This window comes from Colias eurytheme, chromosome 14 (assembly GCF_061535395.1).
Source record: "Colias eurytheme isolate Ceu_HAF_F1 chromosome 14, ilColEury1 Martin Lab GWU primary, whole genome shotgun sequence".
In the NCBI taxonomy this organism is placed as follows: domain Eukaryota; kingdom Metazoa; phylum Arthropoda; class Insecta; order Lepidoptera; family Pieridae; genus Colias; species Colias eurytheme.
Window position 1 is genome coordinate 5,876,694 of NC_142993.1, and position 17,526 is coordinate 5,894,219.

At 32.3% G+C, this 17,526-nt stretch overlaps 2 protein-coding genes across 6 annotated transcripts; both read right to left on the minus strand.

The window, feature by feature from the left end:
• Positions 1-2,146: 2,146 nt before the first annotated feature.
• Positions 2,147-7,309, minus strand: LOC149902911 (ubiquinone biosynthesis O-methyltransferase, mitochondrial-like). Of its 2 annotated transcripts, none has more exons than XM_090109752.1 (6): positions 6,998-7,309; positions 5,627-5,757; positions 4,859-4,973; positions 4,441-4,575; positions 3,653-3,923; positions 2,147-2,477 (listed from the first exon to the last, which is right to left on the minus strand). In XM_090109752.1, exons 2-6 carry the CDS (start codon positions 5,749-5,751, stop codon positions 2,359-2,361), a joined length of 765 nt encoding a protein of 254 aa, XP_089965878.1. In that variant the 5' UTR covers positions 5,752-5,757; positions 6,998-7,309; the 3' UTR covers positions 2,147-2,358. The 2 variants fall into 2 exon arrangements, with proteins under 2 accessions (XP_089965878.1, XP_089965877.1); XM_090109751.1 differs by having other exon boundaries at positions 2,148-2,477; positions 5,627-5,780; positions 6,998-7,308.
• An 879-nt stretch (positions 7,310-8,188) lies between these two features.
• On the minus strand, positions 8,189-16,426 carry LOC149902912 (ubiquinone biosynthesis O-methyltransferase, mitochondrial-like). Of its 4 annotated transcripts, none has more exons than XM_090109754.1 (6): positions 16,156-16,426; positions 14,409-14,555; positions 10,094-10,208; positions 8,982-9,116; positions 8,540-8,810; positions 8,189-8,374 (listed from the first exon to the last, which is right to left on the minus strand). In XM_090109754.1, exons 2-6 carry the CDS (start codon positions 14,534-14,536, stop codon positions 8,259-8,261), a joined length of 765 nt encoding a protein of 254 aa, XP_089965880.1. In that variant the 5' UTR covers positions 14,537-14,555; positions 16,156-16,426; the 3' UTR covers positions 8,189-8,258. The 4 variants fall into 4 exon arrangements, with proteins under 4 accessions (XP_089965880.1, XP_089965879.1, XP_089965881.1 ...); XM_090109753.1 differs by lacking the exon at positions 16,156-16,426 and adding an exon at positions 15,964-16,114; XM_090109755.1 differs by lacking the exon at positions 16,156-16,426 and adding an exon at positions 14,648-15,490.
• Positions 16,427-17,526: the final 1,100 nt, after the last annotated feature.

The window sequence follows — 17,526 nt, forward strand, 5'->3', positions numbered from 1 at the left end:
CTTCTTGATTGAACTGGTCAAACCTGGTCTGGCATAATGATTTTGTGAAAGCCCAAATAAATGAAATATTTCAGCTTTTTATTAAACAATTTTCGTCAGTCGTTGTCTAGCTTCTGTCCATCAAAGTGTGAAATTCAAATGTATTTCGAGGATAGCCCGATGGCTTTTGCCAAACCTAACATAAACCAGTCTTTCCGCGAAGAGATTGTGTTACGGGGTTTGACTATAACATATACAAATTTTTTAAACCATTTAACTATGGTACACAAATTATAAAAACTAAAAATTGACCTTGAAAATTTATGTATTATTTGTGAATGACGCGTTGTTTTTGAAAATTCTTATTCTGGTTTTAACGTTTCAAACATGCTCAATAGATACCTAAATTAAGGAAGTTAAGAAATTACCCATGAATAGATAGATATAAGTAGGTAAATTAATGAGGAAATTGATGATGACCAGTCGATAAAATAATAAGAGATAATGTTATAGGTATTCATTAGGAATATCTGAAAATAAAACAAAATATATTTTTTTGAATCGCCACAACATTCTCTCAAGGCTATCCATTAATTACACCACACCCTGTATAAGTAGTTGACATTCCTATTATCTGACAAATATTGGTATAAGCACAAGTCTAACATTTTGCTTATGTAGTTAAAATGCTCTTTATTGGACCATTTATTGAATCGTTTTTCCTCATATTTGCTATATTTATATTGTAGGAACAAATATTAGTAAAAATAAGCATTTTTGCATTTTTTTTCCATATTTAATTTAGCATTTTTGCAGTACAGATAAAACAATCGATATCAAAATCTTTACTAATATTTAAAGCTGAAGAGTTTGTTTGTTAATCGCTAATCTCAAAAACTACTGGTCCGATTTGAATAATTCTTTTGGTGTTGGATAGCCCATTTTTCGAGGAAGGTTATAGGTTATAGGCTATATATCATCATTCATCACGCTAAGAAAAACAGAAGCGGAGCCATACGGGTGAAACCGCGGTGCGGAGCTAGTAAAACTATAAGCAACGAACAATGCTCACATAGCTCCTAGATACTCTGCTACTCTATAGTAATTATAAAAAAATAAATATAACCAAGGTGTTGGAAATATTACTCATAACATGTTTTGCATGTCCATAAAAATAAAAAATATCCATTGTATATTGATTTATAGATTGCAAGTGAATGTAATTATTGTTAATTGTAGCATGATGCTATAATTATAGGAGCAGATGTACGAGATAGATAAAAGGTCTATTCGTAGATAATTTGTCCTTAGAGATTATTAGTAGCATTAGTACTATTACAGTGTAACAAGTAGGTAACTAAGGATGTTCCTTATAAGTCGAAAGACTGGAAGTCATAATTTTGTGTTGATAGATCAATTTATGCATTATTGTATCATTTAGGTACATAAATACACACATTCTCTTACTACCTAGCTGCTATAACAAATACCGACATTATCATTTTGTAACCATCATAAAGATATTTTTACTCATTACATTTTATTGATTAAGTCTGCATGTAATTTAAAACTAAAAATTCCTGAGGCACAAATCTTAATACTAATTACTATTATAAATGCGAAAGTTTGTAAGTATGGATGTATGGATGTTTGTTACTCTTTCACGTAAAAACTACTGAACCGATTACAATGAAATTTAGCACACAAAATATAGAGGGTAACTTGGATTAACACATAGGATAGGTTTTATCCCGGAAATCCCACGGGAACGGGAACTATGCGGGTTTTCCTTTGAAAACGCGGGCGAAGCCGCGGGCGGAAATCTAGTAATAATATAATACTATACTAGGCAAGGCAATCAAGACCATCTATAGCAATTAGAAAAGTGTCCGCTAAAATCATCAAATGAAGGTGGCACTATTGTAGCAGATTGAAAATTTTAAAGAGAGCTTTTTCTTATTTCAAAGGTATTGTGCAAATAAAAAAAAATATCGATCCAAAAATCCTGTATTTTTACACACACAATAATTGGGTAAATATTAAATAATATATTTTACAAATTTCACCATACCCATTAATAATACATATATCAACGGTCTGTAGATAGGTATTATCTCTGAAAAATATACCTACTAACTTATTAGGTATGAAATATGTATATACTTAAGTACTATAATCTATGCATAAAAATAATAAAAAGTCGCTCATTTACGACAAAACGAGAACAATGATAGATAACGTTTTAAAATGCTTAATATGTTTTTAACACGCAAAGAAAAATAACAATAATAACATAATTCCTATACCTATATTATACCAAACGTTACATTATGAAGATAAAAGTTATTTACATTAAAATCGTTCTTATTTCAAACAATCTTATATACTTAATTTAGTTGCTACAAGAGCATACCACATATGTTGAAAATACGACCATAGCCAATTTTCGGTGAGCGGGTTGAAGAATAGTCCATATACTTCATTTACTTGACAGTTATCTGAAAAAGGAAACTCAGAATTATTCACTAGCTTTCTGGCCGTATTATAATATAGGTATAGGTATACGCTGTGGGTATACGCTTATATTATTCCTATATCTTAATACTATTATGTGCTATTATAAAGGCGAAAGTTTGTATGGATGTATGGATGTTTGTTACTCTTTCACGTAAAAACTACTGAACCGATTACAATGAAATTTAGCACACATATAGAGGGTATCTTGGATTAACACATAGGATAGGTTTTATCCCGGAAATCCCACGGGAACGGGAACTATGCGCGTCCTTTCAAAACGCGGGCGAAGCCGCGGGCGGAAATCTAGTTATATGTATTATACTGGCTTTCATGACCGCAGTTGTGCCTCCAGACGGAATCTATCTCTAGAGATCAGACATAAAAATCATACCATAAAGTCTTTAATATTTAGTTTAGCATTCATGCTTTATAAATATGACATAAAATATTACAAAGAAAATAAAATATTCTTTCGATTACGAAGCGTGATTCGAATTCGCGTCTTTTTGCCAAACCGGGGTAACGCCTAGCCTTTCTGCTACCCGTGAATCCGCCAGAGCAATCGAATTTCTTCTACTCTTTCAGTAAAGGGCCTCCCCTCGCCTTCTATTGAGCTCGGAGTAATTAAAAAAAAGGAAAGTAGGTATTTTAAATATTATTTATGTTTTAAGTACTAAACTATAGTCTTGACATAAAAGTTAACGACAACGTAGTTAAATACACTATTAAAAAAATAGCTAGAATGACTATTTTTAATGAATTTTTAGTGGAAATTTTTCTAAAAGTATAAGTTCAGTCGCGTTTTAGCTATGAAACTGTAGTTAAAGTTATATTAGAGTAGTGTGACTTGATAAAATAGGTCTAGGTTAAGTTTTTTTATTTTAGGCCGGTTGCAGAGCTTCACCGACCATCAGTGCGTACGTCAGTCGCGCTTGTCATATGTATTGAAATTCATAAAACCGTTCATAGCTAGACCGACCATACGCACGCGTATTTCCATACATATGACAAGCGCGACTGACGTACGCACTGATGGTCGGTGAAGCTCTGCAACCGGCCTTATATTTCAAGGATCAACTAGAACCTAATAGCTTTCGTTCTGTCTAGTCATAATATAATAGAAACATTACAGATCTCAAAGTACGTAACTACTTACATTTTTGCAGTATAGCACCAACTTCGTCAGGGGTTCTGAATTTGTAATATTGATGGAGTCCTTTGGGTACCAAGTTCAAAACATTTTCAGCCATAAATATAACACAAAATTGTGATATGCGTGTTCTGTTCGGCGTGGTTATGAATATTTTTCCGCCTGGTTTAAGGGTTTGTACACATGAGTCTAGGAATAGCTCCACATTGGCCACATGGTCTACAATTTCAGAAGCAACTACAGCATCGTAATAGTTGACGAATGTTTGTGCATGCTCCTGTAATTAGAAGTAATGGTATATTAAGATAGAAAATTCAACTACGAGGACGACGAATAGCAAATTTATTTACGTCTTAAGATCAAATTCAACTCAAGTCCGCCAAAAAAAAGATTGCCATTTTTGGCAACTTTCTACTGCCACATTTCTACTGTACATTTTTTTTCGACGCTGCATACTGACACTAATCCAGTAGATTAATGAGACAGTCCGAAAATAGCTAGACCGTTAAAAATAATATTATGGTAAAGCTTTTCAATATTTTTTTATAATATATCAATTTTGTTTTTGAAGTGAAACTTCTTTATCGGGGTTGGACAAAAATTTAGTGTAACATTTTTGCGTTACGCCGTACGCGTGATATTTTTGCGTTACGCCATACTCGAGACATTTTTAAGGTCATAAAGAAGTTTCACTTCTTATGTGTGTGCCTACTCTAGTACACGCATACATTTGTTTTATCTATATTGTATGAATTTTATAGAAATACATTTTCATGGGTTAAAATTATTAATACCTCGATACTTGTGCAATGATATGTTGGTTTATTATCATCAAGTTCCGCATTAGAGGCGGTGTGTTTTTTGGCCATCTCTATAAGTACACTGCTTGCGTCCACTGCTGTTACTTCTGCTCCCAATTTTGCTAAAGCCTGTAAAATGATGATTATTTTCTGTTAATAAATGTGTTTTTTTTATTAACACATCAATTGTTAAAAAATTGTTGTTTAAAGTTGTTTTTCATAAAAACATATGCATGTCTCCATATTCATAAATTAACCTTTATTACAATTTAATTTATGGTACACAAATAATTATAAATTTATAAATACAACGAGCAAACGACCGGGCTCAGTGGCGTGCCATGACTGAGGCCTATGTCCAGCAGTGGACAAATGTAGGCTGAAAATGTATGTAAAAAATGTAAATAATTACCTCCGAAACGATACCACCTCCGCAGCCGACATCCAAAATTTTCTTGTTTTTCAATGGTTTTGAAGAGTTTCTTTTTTCATCTGTTAGTATAAGGTTGTTTACTATATAGGGAATCCTAAAGAAAGTTATGATATTATAAAATATGATATGAAGAATAACGATGATTTGGATGAATATTTGTAATTTTTTTTTTGGTTAAAATATGCAAATGATATGAAGTTGGGATATAATTTGCTTAGTATTAACTCATATTTTAAGAAATATTATATTTTTATCTTTAAATAATGCACTATGCATATTTACTATTTTACTATAAAATTTAATGGACAGACGTGATATAGATCGCATCACTGCTTTACATTAGGCAGTTTTTGTCTGGAGATAGGCTAGGAGATTTAGGCTACTTATAACCGCGGTGTAGGTGTGTACCCCAGATCACAGAAATCTTTATGGTGTGTACCTATATTGTAAATGAAAATTCCTATGAGGAGTTTTCTATGACTACGCGGGCGAAAGGCTATACATTTCGCTCGCCCTTTTGATGTATTGTTTAAGTTTTTATTTAGATTAACCAGATAAATTCAAATGGCGTTGGGGTGAACAGCTATAATTATGTAATGACAGAACAACAATGATTGTTATCTATTAGGTAGCTAAGGAAAAATCAGTTCCGCACCATCACTTTCAGTGTTACAAGTGTTTGTCACTACTTAACATCAGGTGACCCACCTGCCCCTGCTTGCTCTGACATAAAAAAGTATTACGTACCTTAACTTGTTAAAGCTGTGTAAACCTCTTAGAGAGCCTTTCTTGTTCCACCAGTCACTCACTTTGCTGTGCCTCTCAATGTCTGCTTTATCCACTGTGGTAAGCGTAGGACTCGAATGTGCCATTTTTATCTAAATATTATTTGCCGGTTAATCTAAAAAAATAAATTTAACTTTTGTATTACCAAAGGTGTTATCCATACTAATATTATAAATGCGAAAGTAACTCTGTCTGTTAATCAATCACGCCTAAACTACTGAACCAATTTTCATGAAATTTGGTATGGAGATATTTTGATACCTGAGAAAGGACATAGGCTACTTTTTATCCCGGGAAAATGACGCAATCCCGGAAATCCCACGGGAACGGGAACTATGCGGGTTTTTCTTTGACTGCGCGTGCGAAGCCGCGGGCGGAAACCTAGTAACTTATAAATTAGGAGTGTGTAACTCGTGCTTACATACCATAACAAAATATCTTAATATCTACATACAATTGTATATTTAACCTTTAATGATCATGGGATGAGTGTGTAACTATTTCATGAGAAAATGTATAAAAATAGACAATAGAATACAAGTTTGTAAGTAAATGTAATATCTACTAATTATACCAACTAAGTATAGTAATTGCCAAGGTTTATACTTTGTATGCAGATTGACCATTCTAATTATGTTATCATGGCCTAGTTTATTTAAATTCTAGAGTGATGATTTTGGGCAGTAGGTTCATAATTTGATATTCCTACTGAATTGTCCCTCATATCCTTTTAAAGAGAGATTGTTTAGATTTTGTTTTGTACTTTTGTCATGTATACCTAATACCTACCTATTGTCTACTGTACACTAATGAGGCTAATGTAATTCTATTACTCATATAAGTAACTAGCTGCTCCGCGGTTTCATCCCCGTAGCTCCACTTCTGTTGTTATTAGCGTGATGATATATAGCCTTCCTCGATAAATGAGCTATCTAACACCGAAAAATTTTTTCAAATCGGACCAGTAGTTACCGAGATTAGCGCGTTCAAACAAACAAACTCTTCAGCTTTATTATATTAGTATTTAGTATAGATTATAAAGTATACAATATACAATTTACTATAATTTAAATATGCTTTAATAATTATAACATAAGGACGATGAGGTTCAAAAACCATAGCCAATCAAAAGAAATGTGATCAAACACAATACAAAAAATATACAAAATACCTACTAATACAAATAAATTTCAATTAATTAACTAATTATTGTTTATTTTATAATGATTTTAATGGAATTACTTAGTTACTTAAATCTAATTTAAACGTATAAAACTTAAATGTATAAAACGTATAAAGAAGTTAGGCTCAAAAAAAATGTCTTATACTCACGTAAAATCCAAACGCGTGCACTCCTGAGTTACTGAGATATAAGAATGACACGATAATTAACTTCTTTGTATCTACTAACCAGAATTATATACAAATTTACCTTATCGCGAGTGCAAAAAAAATGTTGAACTTAGCCTGAGTTGTCTATGAATATAATTATCCCCTGCCCTGAATTCTATTGTTTATTATGCGCACAATTATTAGGTAAATGATTAATCAAAACAATGTTGACTTTCACTTTAATTATATTAAAATTTATGTTTATATCGAAAAAAAAATCAAGTGCGGTCTAAATGGAAGTTTCTTCATTTATATGTAAGTAATTTGTGTTTTACCGATCTAATAAAATCTTGATAATTTAAATAGGTAGCCTGTATAAAACAAGTTTTCTGATCATGCGTAGTTTCGCATAATCAGAAAACTTGTTAAATACATAGGTACCTATCACTACATAATATATTAAGGCTTATACATGCGCTAATAACCTTGACCATACTAGACGGATCTCAAACCTCTCCCGCTGCACCTTCTTTTTTCCTCGCATTTTGTATTTAAAAAGATACTAATCAGTGAAACAAAAAATCCTCGTCAGGGACTGTTGTGTAACTGATAATTTATTAAACATAAAATTTTCAGAGCTCTAAGTCAGCAGGTTACGAAGTTTATAGAGTATTTGCGGAAAAATCGATGACCACGGCACATTTTTTTTTCTAGAAATCTATTAACTTTGGAAAAAAATCCTCGCGAGCAATTAAAGATCAAAGACCATCCTATTTTATATATTTTTTTCGGTATTGTGCTTTATGTTGTACCAGACTTTATAGAGGTTGAACATAGTCGAAATTGCCGGGTAACGCCTTAAGATGCAAAGATACACAGATACAAATGACCCAGATCAGCTGGGTTATTTAAATGTACAAATTATGTTTTATGTATTTATCTCCTTTGATTTTATTAGAATGTAAATTTTATCTCTAAACCCAGAAGTATTTTAAATTAAATTTTAAATCCAAAGTTACATAACTAACATTTCTGATAATTTAAAATTCGTTTTGTTTTCTTTCTCGTTTAAAAATCGTATTTCTATATCCATAAATATTTTTAACCCATTGCGTCGTATTTATTGACCAGATTTAAATCATCACTTGAAAAACGATGACATTGGAGTAAATGAGATATTAAAACACTCAATGAATAAAAATAAAGTTTAATAGTTCAAACGATAAGGGAATGACTATTATAAACAAACAAATATAGTATTTCAGCATAGCTTTGTCGCTTCCAGAGCATACCAGATAGTTTGAAAGTAAGACCAGAACCAATTACCAGTTATAGGATTATATAAAATTCCATGAACGTTATTCACTTGACAATTATCTGCAAAAAAAGGAAAAAAAACATTTTAGAACTTTATGGTATTAATTGGAGGTATAATATTATTTCCATCAGCTTATTCCGATCGAGAAATCAAACTACTTATAAGTATGGAGCATTAGCGCTATTTTTTATTTATATTTGAATATCTTATATTCAATTTCTTACATTTATGTAGCAGTTCAGATACATCCTTCGGTGACTTGAATTTTGCATACTTATGTATTCCTTTTGGTATTATATTCAAGATGTTTTCCGCCATAAATATAACACAAAATTGAGACAGCCTCGTTTTATTTGGTGTCGTTATTATTATTTTCCCACCAGGCTTTAGCGTTTCCACACAATGTTTCAAGAACAGCTCCACATTGGCGACATGGTCTACTATTTCAGAAGCTATGACTGCATCGTAATAATTGACATATTTTTGCGAATGTTCCTGAAATGTATAGTTACAACAATTTTAATATAAAATATAATTGTTATAGCCTGTGTACAGTGGCTGTAGGGCGGTGTAGGTATGTGCGGTTTCGGCGGGGTGGGGGCCCTACAGCCACTGCACACAAGCTATAAAATGCTTATTGACTTAGCAGATTGTACCTATAATTACCTCAATGCTTTCACAATAATATGTCGGTTTGTTATTCACAACTTCTGGATCCACGTTGCTATGTTCTTTCGCTAAATCAATCAAAGAACTGCAAGCATCGACGCCGGTGACCTTTGCTCCCAGTTTAGCCAAAGGCTAAAAAGAACAATCAATAAAAATAAATATTATCGTCATACACATAAAAAAAAAAATGTTGTGTCGTTTTATGAAACCACGGTAAAGTGAAACTGTTCGAACGGTTCCGAACACTGCTTTGTGTAGCGCATGTCGCGTGTCGGTCGGCTGCCGAGTAGGTATACCAACTCGGCAGCCGCGATACACGCGACATGCGCTACACAGACCAAAAAGTTTTAGACGATGTAATAAAAGTTTCACTTTAATATTTTTTGAAGTGAAAACTTCTTTAGCGGCGTTGAGCACTTTTTCTGTAATAGGTATAAAATCTTAAACTCGCGTCAGGACACGTGACCTGATCGAAAAAGCGTAAGACGGATACCATTCCAAAATATCAAACATAAAACCTCACGCTCCCCACTCCGACGGGCGCGGAGGTGTGGCCCGAAGGCATAGCATGCAATAGGGGTGATTACTGATTACACCTAACGAGTACAGTGGCGAGTCAGTAAATAAGTAATAAGTCAGTTAATTTTTTTTTACGTTTTCGTAAGGGAGCTAGCAACGTTGACAAGAGAGAATTTTAGTATAGTTGGTTCTTTGATATACTGTTTCTCTTCCTATTTCGGTTAGAGTCCGGGCTGTCTGGCTGGCCGCAGTGGTTGCGTTTATTAGTACGCATCTAATCTGCACAGGTAAATATCCGTAATTTAAAGTCATTTATTAACGCGTAATTTTTAATCTTTTGGCTTTAGATAGATCCATCAGACATAATTTTTTTATTGCAAGACGTTACGACGATATTTCGATCAGGCCAGTGGCCACGTGTCCTGACGCGAGTTTAAGATTTTATACCCAACGCCGCTAAAGAAGTTTTCACTTTAAAAAGAATCATCCATACTTTAAATTACTAAGGTTACAAATCCAAAAAAAATACAGTCGAATAGACAACGATTCTTTTTTCAGTCGGTTGAAAAGGGATAAATTTAATAGCTTACCTCTGAGAGAAGACCCCCTCCGCATCCTATATCTAATATCAATTTGTTGGCCAACGGCTTTGAATTTTTAAGTTTATCCGATTCAATTACAAGACAGTCTGTTATATACGGTACTCTGGAAAAAGGTATATAATTATTAATTACATTATTAAAAATTATTGCTTACTTATAATTAATAATTTAATTCAGTTGACTTAACTACATTTTTTGATACGAAAACATTTTAAAATAAAAATTCAAATTAAGCGCATTGAACAATAGCTTAATTCATGATATCAAGGAAAGTAAGTAAAAAACTAGGTAGAATAATTAATAATATTTCATATTTTCGCAGAAGGCATCTCACAAAAATCAGTCAGATTATTTTTGAAGAAGAATAGTTAAAACATCAACATTTTTATTCGTAGTAGGATATTAAACAATATTTAATTTGTGGATAATAAACAACTTCTGGTACATACCATACTTAAAAATAAAGGGCAATTTAACGTTATAGAATCGTGATTTTGTGCGTACTAACAATTTTTACTGCGAAATAAAAGTTTTATGTTGGTGCTGCCATAGTACCGAAGATTTGACGATACAATTTTTTACGATACTATAGTCGTTTAGAATTTAGTATAATTTGATTATAATCTTATGAATTTCTGTAGTGAAAATTTAAGCTTAAAATTAGGGATGTAACGATACATGATTTTGCCGATACGATACCGATACCGATATTTGTAGTAATGTATCGGCGATACCGATACCGATACCGATATCGATGGCTTGGTAGAAAAATAAATAGTGAATAATGCATAAAAAGTTACCAACATTTAACAGAGACAACTGTTAATCGTATTCTTTTAAATAAAAATGCCAAATCAAAAAACAACAAAATTATTATTTTAGTACATATTATTATTTTACTAAGTCAGTTAAACTTTAAGTAATACACATACAATCAGTACCTAATAAAAGTTTACTATTCTGCCGTCCTTTAACTAGAAAGCCGTTAAGCCCACGAAGTGAGTTTCGAGTAAATGGCAAAAAACACGGAAATCGTTATTTCTTAAAAATTATGACACTTACAATAATTATTGTGAGATACATCGATCGACATTTAATTATATATAAATATTAGTTTTTACCCAGAAACTGTTATAATTTATTTTTAAATTCACTTTTTCTCGTTTAGTTCAGCATAATAATCTGAAAATTTTAACTATTTACTGGACAAGACGGCCGTTCACATACCATAGCGACTTTTTAGCTAAGTAATTTAGTATTTTTATTTTCATTTTGTGATTTTTTTTTATTTAGTAATAAAATGCTTACCTAAAACGTCGTTAAGCTACTATAACTATGTACTTTTAAGCTATGACTTTCGTTTTAATTTAAATTTCAAAAACTTTATAATCAGCGTTTAAGGGTTTTTGGATGCTTTTGTACTATGATTCTATATACATAGTTGTACTAAATTTTAATCTTACTAATGTTAAAAATTTGCTGCTGTCTGAGGCTTTGCTCTCGGGAATTACATCCTCTAGGTCAACCATCAACCAATGGAAAGGAAAAGGATCAAAAGCTTTTAGGTTTAAGTATTAAGGATTTAAACACTATCTAAATTGATGGTTTTAGCGTCTTATTGTGAGTAACAAGTATTTTAAACTCTTTTACTAAATGACTCTTTTAAGTTTTCGATAAAATTAACCTTTATTTCTCGTCATGTTCACGTTTATTTCATTACAGTGGCTCATTAAGGGGTTAAGATTGAGATAAATCTTCTCGCTTTTCTTTTTTGGAACCGTATATTCATTTAGAATTGCAATTTTAACGTTATTTTATAAATATTCTTCTGCGAAGTTAGTCTGCGAAGGGGTTAAGATTGAGATAAATCTTCTCGCTTTTCTTTTTTGGAACCGTATATTCATTTAGAATTGCAATTTTAACGTTATTTTTTAAATATTCTTCTGCGAGTCACGGATATGTGAGTACATATAGAACCACAAACATATAAACATAAATCGTTTCCTGAAAAAAAAATTAAGACTTGTGCACAAGGTTTTTGAAAAAATAAAACCCTGGTTTCAATAGGGCTTCAAGCTCTTACATGTGGGATGCTCTTAATAAATAATGTAGAACCGCATATCAAATGATTAGAAGACTCTTTCATCCACATTCAGAAAATATAATATACCAGAATATGTGAAAAATAACAGGAGGTAGAAAACTTTTTATTTGCTACTATGTAAAAAATACAAATCTTAATAATCTAATACATATAAAGATAAGAAAAAATAGCAATAGTTGCAAAATGGACTCCCCGTCAGCGGATCAAAGGTAGTGTACTCCTAACAATTTTTGTATCACCATCTCTAGTACATTGCTTGACAGTCGATTACTAATTCCACCCAAGGGGTAAATTACATAATTAATAAATAGTTTTAAAAATTAAATAGTACAGACTGTCTTTCTTCTCTTTCTCGGTTACAGAGACAAATCAGAGTCTAAACAGAGAAGTACGATTGAAAGTTCGCACTGTCGTAACCATTACCTACCGAATTTTCGTAACTTTGACTTGTTATATTTTCCGTAATTTAGCTGCTAGATTATTTAAAACTTAGTAAACCTGATCAGAAACAATACGTCTTGTAAAAGAAAATCAAAAACAATCGGTACTCTGCTTGGGAGCGACATTATTTCATCATCACTCTCATCCCCAAAACTGATGCATCACCAGAATCGGATAACTGCCTTTTAGCTTAAAAATGAGGGTTAGCTGCTTTGTAGCTAAGCAAAAAAGTGTTATTAGAATTTTTCCTAAATAAAATTACTTAACTAAAAAAGCGTTAAGGGCGAGTAACTGCAAATAAGGTAAGGATTTCCATTGGAATCGTTATATGAAAGCATATCATAAAGCAGTTATAGTCCTTTTGCGTCCCTATAGTCAAGTATAATCTGATAACGTACTTTTAGTCAAGTAAAAAGCTAAAAAATAATTATTAAATCTGGCGGTTAAGGTACTTTTAAGGAAATTTAGCTAAGTAGTGTTGGTTAGACGCTTTCAAGTTATGGAATCGCTGAAAATTGTGTTACTTAACGGCTTACAATATTTTCATATATTTATAACTATTAATGCTAGAGAAATGATTCTTAGACAGAAAGATAGAGAATTCTGAACTCTATCACCCTACATTTAAAACTGAAAATTGAGCATTTGAGGGATAACGGCTTTTTAGTTAAAGGACGGCAGTATTGGTAGAGTTTTTTCAGAAAACAAAGTGCGCACGCGCGGGCGGCCTCCCGCATCGTTCATTGGGCGCGGATTTTTGAATTATTTGATATCAAAAAAATTGGTTGTTTGTAAAGTAGGTTTACGATCGAGATGTTTACGTGATAACATAATGCAGTGGTAGCGCTCGAGATGAAACGGGAGATCGGTCCGTCTCTCTCTCGTTATACCTGCGATCGCGCTCGTGAGGTTTTGGTGTGACACAAGTTTATGAACATGTCACCCGACTAAAACGATTTTAAAAACGTTATCACGTTAAAAATTAAAAAAATTCAAAATTATTTATTTCTTTCCTTTACATAAACAAATTTGTGATTGGAACACTCCTAGTAAGCAAATAAAATGCTTGTGTCAGGAGGTTCCGCTCTTCCTTAATTAATCCGTCAGTCCTCGGATCACAGACACAATAGAAAATCTATTGTGTCTCGGCCCGATCGGGCCGCTCGGTGGTCAATGGGTTAACACTATTACAGAAACAGAAATAAAACAATATGAATGAATACAATGCAAAAACATAAAAGAAAAGAAATAATTTAATAAAAAAATATCGGTATCGGTTGATTTATTATCGGCGATACCGATATATCGGCTTGCCGATATATCGGCCGATATATCGGTATCTGTATCGGTATCGTTACATCCCTACTTAAAATGTCGGTTGATCATCGTAATAATCAGTTTTACGTTTACGTAAAACGAACCTATTGAATAACCTTATAAATATAAAAATAGTAATGGTCTCTGCTATAATTTCGAATCATCGTATTTAAAAGTTACAAAGTGGATTGCCAAGTCTGTGAAAGCTTTTTACTATAACTTACTTACCTATAAGTACGGCATGAAAATACTTTCTAATATTTTTATTCATATTTTTTTAGATTTTAGTTTTAATAAAATATTTAAAGCACTAGGTAGTTAGTACATGCATATTTCGTCCCAAGAATGAAAGCGGAAGAAATTAAAGATGGTATTTGCTTATTATTTATGCAGATAAGTGAAAGCTGGTTCTGCTAGTACATAATATTAGGTATTAATTACCTGATTGCATTTAAGGTATGTAGCGGTTTAATAATACCAGTCTCTAACCACCAATCCCCTGTTAATTTGCCATGTCTTTCGATTTCTCCTTTGTCGACTGTAGTTAGTGAGCTCTCGGGATTCGACATTCTTATGGCAGATAATAACCTAAAAATCAAAAATATTGGACTTTGAATTTAAATGAAGTACTCCAACTACACGCACGAGTAACTTACTACTATGAGTAATAAAAGGCTTACCTAGTTAGTATTGCGAGATTTTTAATTTTTAAGTACTTAGTTAGTTACTTTTTGAAATATTTTATTTGTCAACAAAGATTACATGCAGGATGTTCAACAATATTTTAACAAATGATGCTTGATGTCTTAACATTGTGTTTTAGTAGGCACATTATTTATACAGTATTTTATTGTGTGTTATTTTGATCAGATATATTCTAATCTATAATCTTGATGACCAAAGACAACTTGTACCACGGTAATTGTACTTGACTGAAACATGGTTATGTGAGGCTCGAAGGGGCCAGCAAATTTGTCTTAGGGACACTCGAATCGAACGAAGGCGAAGTTCTATGAGTGAGAGAGAGAGATAGAGAAACATGCGCACGCCCGCGCCGCACGGCTTACAACTATAGCAAAAAGTGTTATGTACAACTTTTCGTCTTAATTTTTTCCGTCTAACCCCTTTCGCAACGCTTCGTTCCAAAACTGTCAGTTTACATTTTCTTTTGAAAGTTTAAGCCATTAGACTGATATCTTCGCCTTCTATTTCTTAATTTCGGTATTTTTCAATTAAGCATCCGCAAAGCAAAAGTAAAACTGAAGATCATGGAAGTTCAAAATTTTAAATTAATTGAGTAAGGCATTTTCGAATATAATTCTAAGGAACAAAAGTAAGTGAGCGAATAAAATGATGTTATCTCAGTAGGTAACAGAGGTTAATGGATATAAAATTCACACTTGCCTCAGTTAGGTGTGCTATGATAATAGATAGAGATAATTCGATAATTCGGAAGAACGAATCCCGATATATAGAATTTTCCTTAGTTTCAGCTTTATAATCTATACTAAATACTAATATAATAAAGCTGAAGAGTTTGTTTGTTTGTTTGTTTGAACGCGCTAATCTCGGGAACTACTGGTCCTATTTGAAAAAATATTTCGGTGTTAGACAGTCCATTTATCGAGGCTATGATATCATCTCGAGGATACCAACAGGAGCGGAGCACTGCAGGTAAAACCGCGGAGCACAGCTAGTTTATGTAATTAAGTATACCTATATTAGTTCCAGTTATGGAAGTTTCTCACTGAACCCGGTCCCACTTAACCAAGTTTCACTGTCTATGTGATTTTCTTACGAATAAAATTGCACTTACCTCAAGTTCGTGATATAATGTTAGATATTTATAATTACGTAGATTGGTATACAGATAAAAATAAAGTTTTCGTGGAATTTTCTGTTATCACAATCCAGATCCGAAAGAGAATAAATATATCTATAGGTAACCCGTAACAGATACATACCTACTTATAAAGAGATAGATAAAAAAGCTTACCAATTTATTGTGTGTCACGCTGGGACGCTGAGGTTCAATTAATACAATTAAAAATAATTTACTTTTTAACTTACCACTCAGCAATACAAGTAGTGTCTTTATGCTTGCTGTTAGTAGTTGTAAGTGATATTATTTCTTTATCAGTCTTCAAACAAAACCTTGGCAAACCTATCAAAAGTCCATTAAACTTACCGTTTCAGTATTTACATTAGTTAAACAAAGTAATTACAGTTTTAGGGGTCTGTATTTATTTAAAATTTATTTAATTTATTTATTTATTTGACAAACAGTTCCTTGTCCGCTACATGCTCTATGACTTAAAACAAAACATGTATTATGTGTTGAATACAACACACAGCGTTGCAGTTTACTGCTTGCTGATGAAGATGCTATGGCATTTGAAGATGGCGGCGCGTCAAGGGCAGTGACAATTACTACGCGAACACGCGCACTTAAGCTAGTGGATAGGATTCATAGACTGCTTCTTCATCTTAATTTAGTTTTGTTTTAATGCAAAAAACATCAATATTATGCGCACAATTATTAGGTACTTAAATAATTAATCGAACAAAGTTGACTTTCACTTTAAATATATTAAAATTTATGTTTATATCGGTAAAAAGATCAAGTGCGGTCTAAATGGAAGTTTCTTCATTTAAATAAGTATTATATGTAATTTGTGTTTTACCGATCTAATAAAATCTTGATAATTTAAATAGGTAGATAGCCTGTATTAAACAAGTTTTCTGATCATGCGTAGATTCGCATAATCAGAAAACTTATATAATTAAATACCTTAGATCATTACATACTGATCTGGGTCATTTGCATCTCAATATCTTGCTTACAATTTCTAGGTCATAATTATTGTAAGTTACAATTAACATGCATTTAAATGTACAAATTATGTTTTATGTAGTTATCTCCTTTGATTTTATTAGAATGTAAATTTTATCTCTAAACCAGAAGCGTAGCATGCCTTGGCGGGGCCCCGTATAAAAATTTGTTTAGGGGCCCTTAGGAAGGGTTTAAATTCAATAATTAAACAGGGAAGATTTCTCAAAAAGAAAAAAAAAATGTTTGCATAAAATTAAAAGAAATATTTATAATCTATCTGTCACTTATTCCAAAATTTTTACAAACAATTCAAATTAAATATACACACAGGAGGTCAGAAAATTGTTTTTTTCGACTTTTGTCATTTCTGAAAAAACAAAATTTTTGGTAAATTTTTAGTAATTTTTGCTTACGCACGGTGGGGCCCCGTATAATTGATACGACAAATACGGCGGTAGCTACGCCCCTGCTCTAAACCCAGAAGTATTTTAAATTAAATTTCAAATCCAAAGTTACATAAACTTTGTACATGGTTAATTTGACATTTCTGATAATTAAAAATTCGTTTTGTGTGTTCTTTCTCGTTTAAAAATCGTATTTCTATATCCATAAATACTTTTAACCCAGTGCGTCGTATTTATTGACCAGATTTAAATTATCACTTGAAATACGATGACATTGGATTAATGAGATTAGGGATGAAACGATACCGATAAATCGGTATCG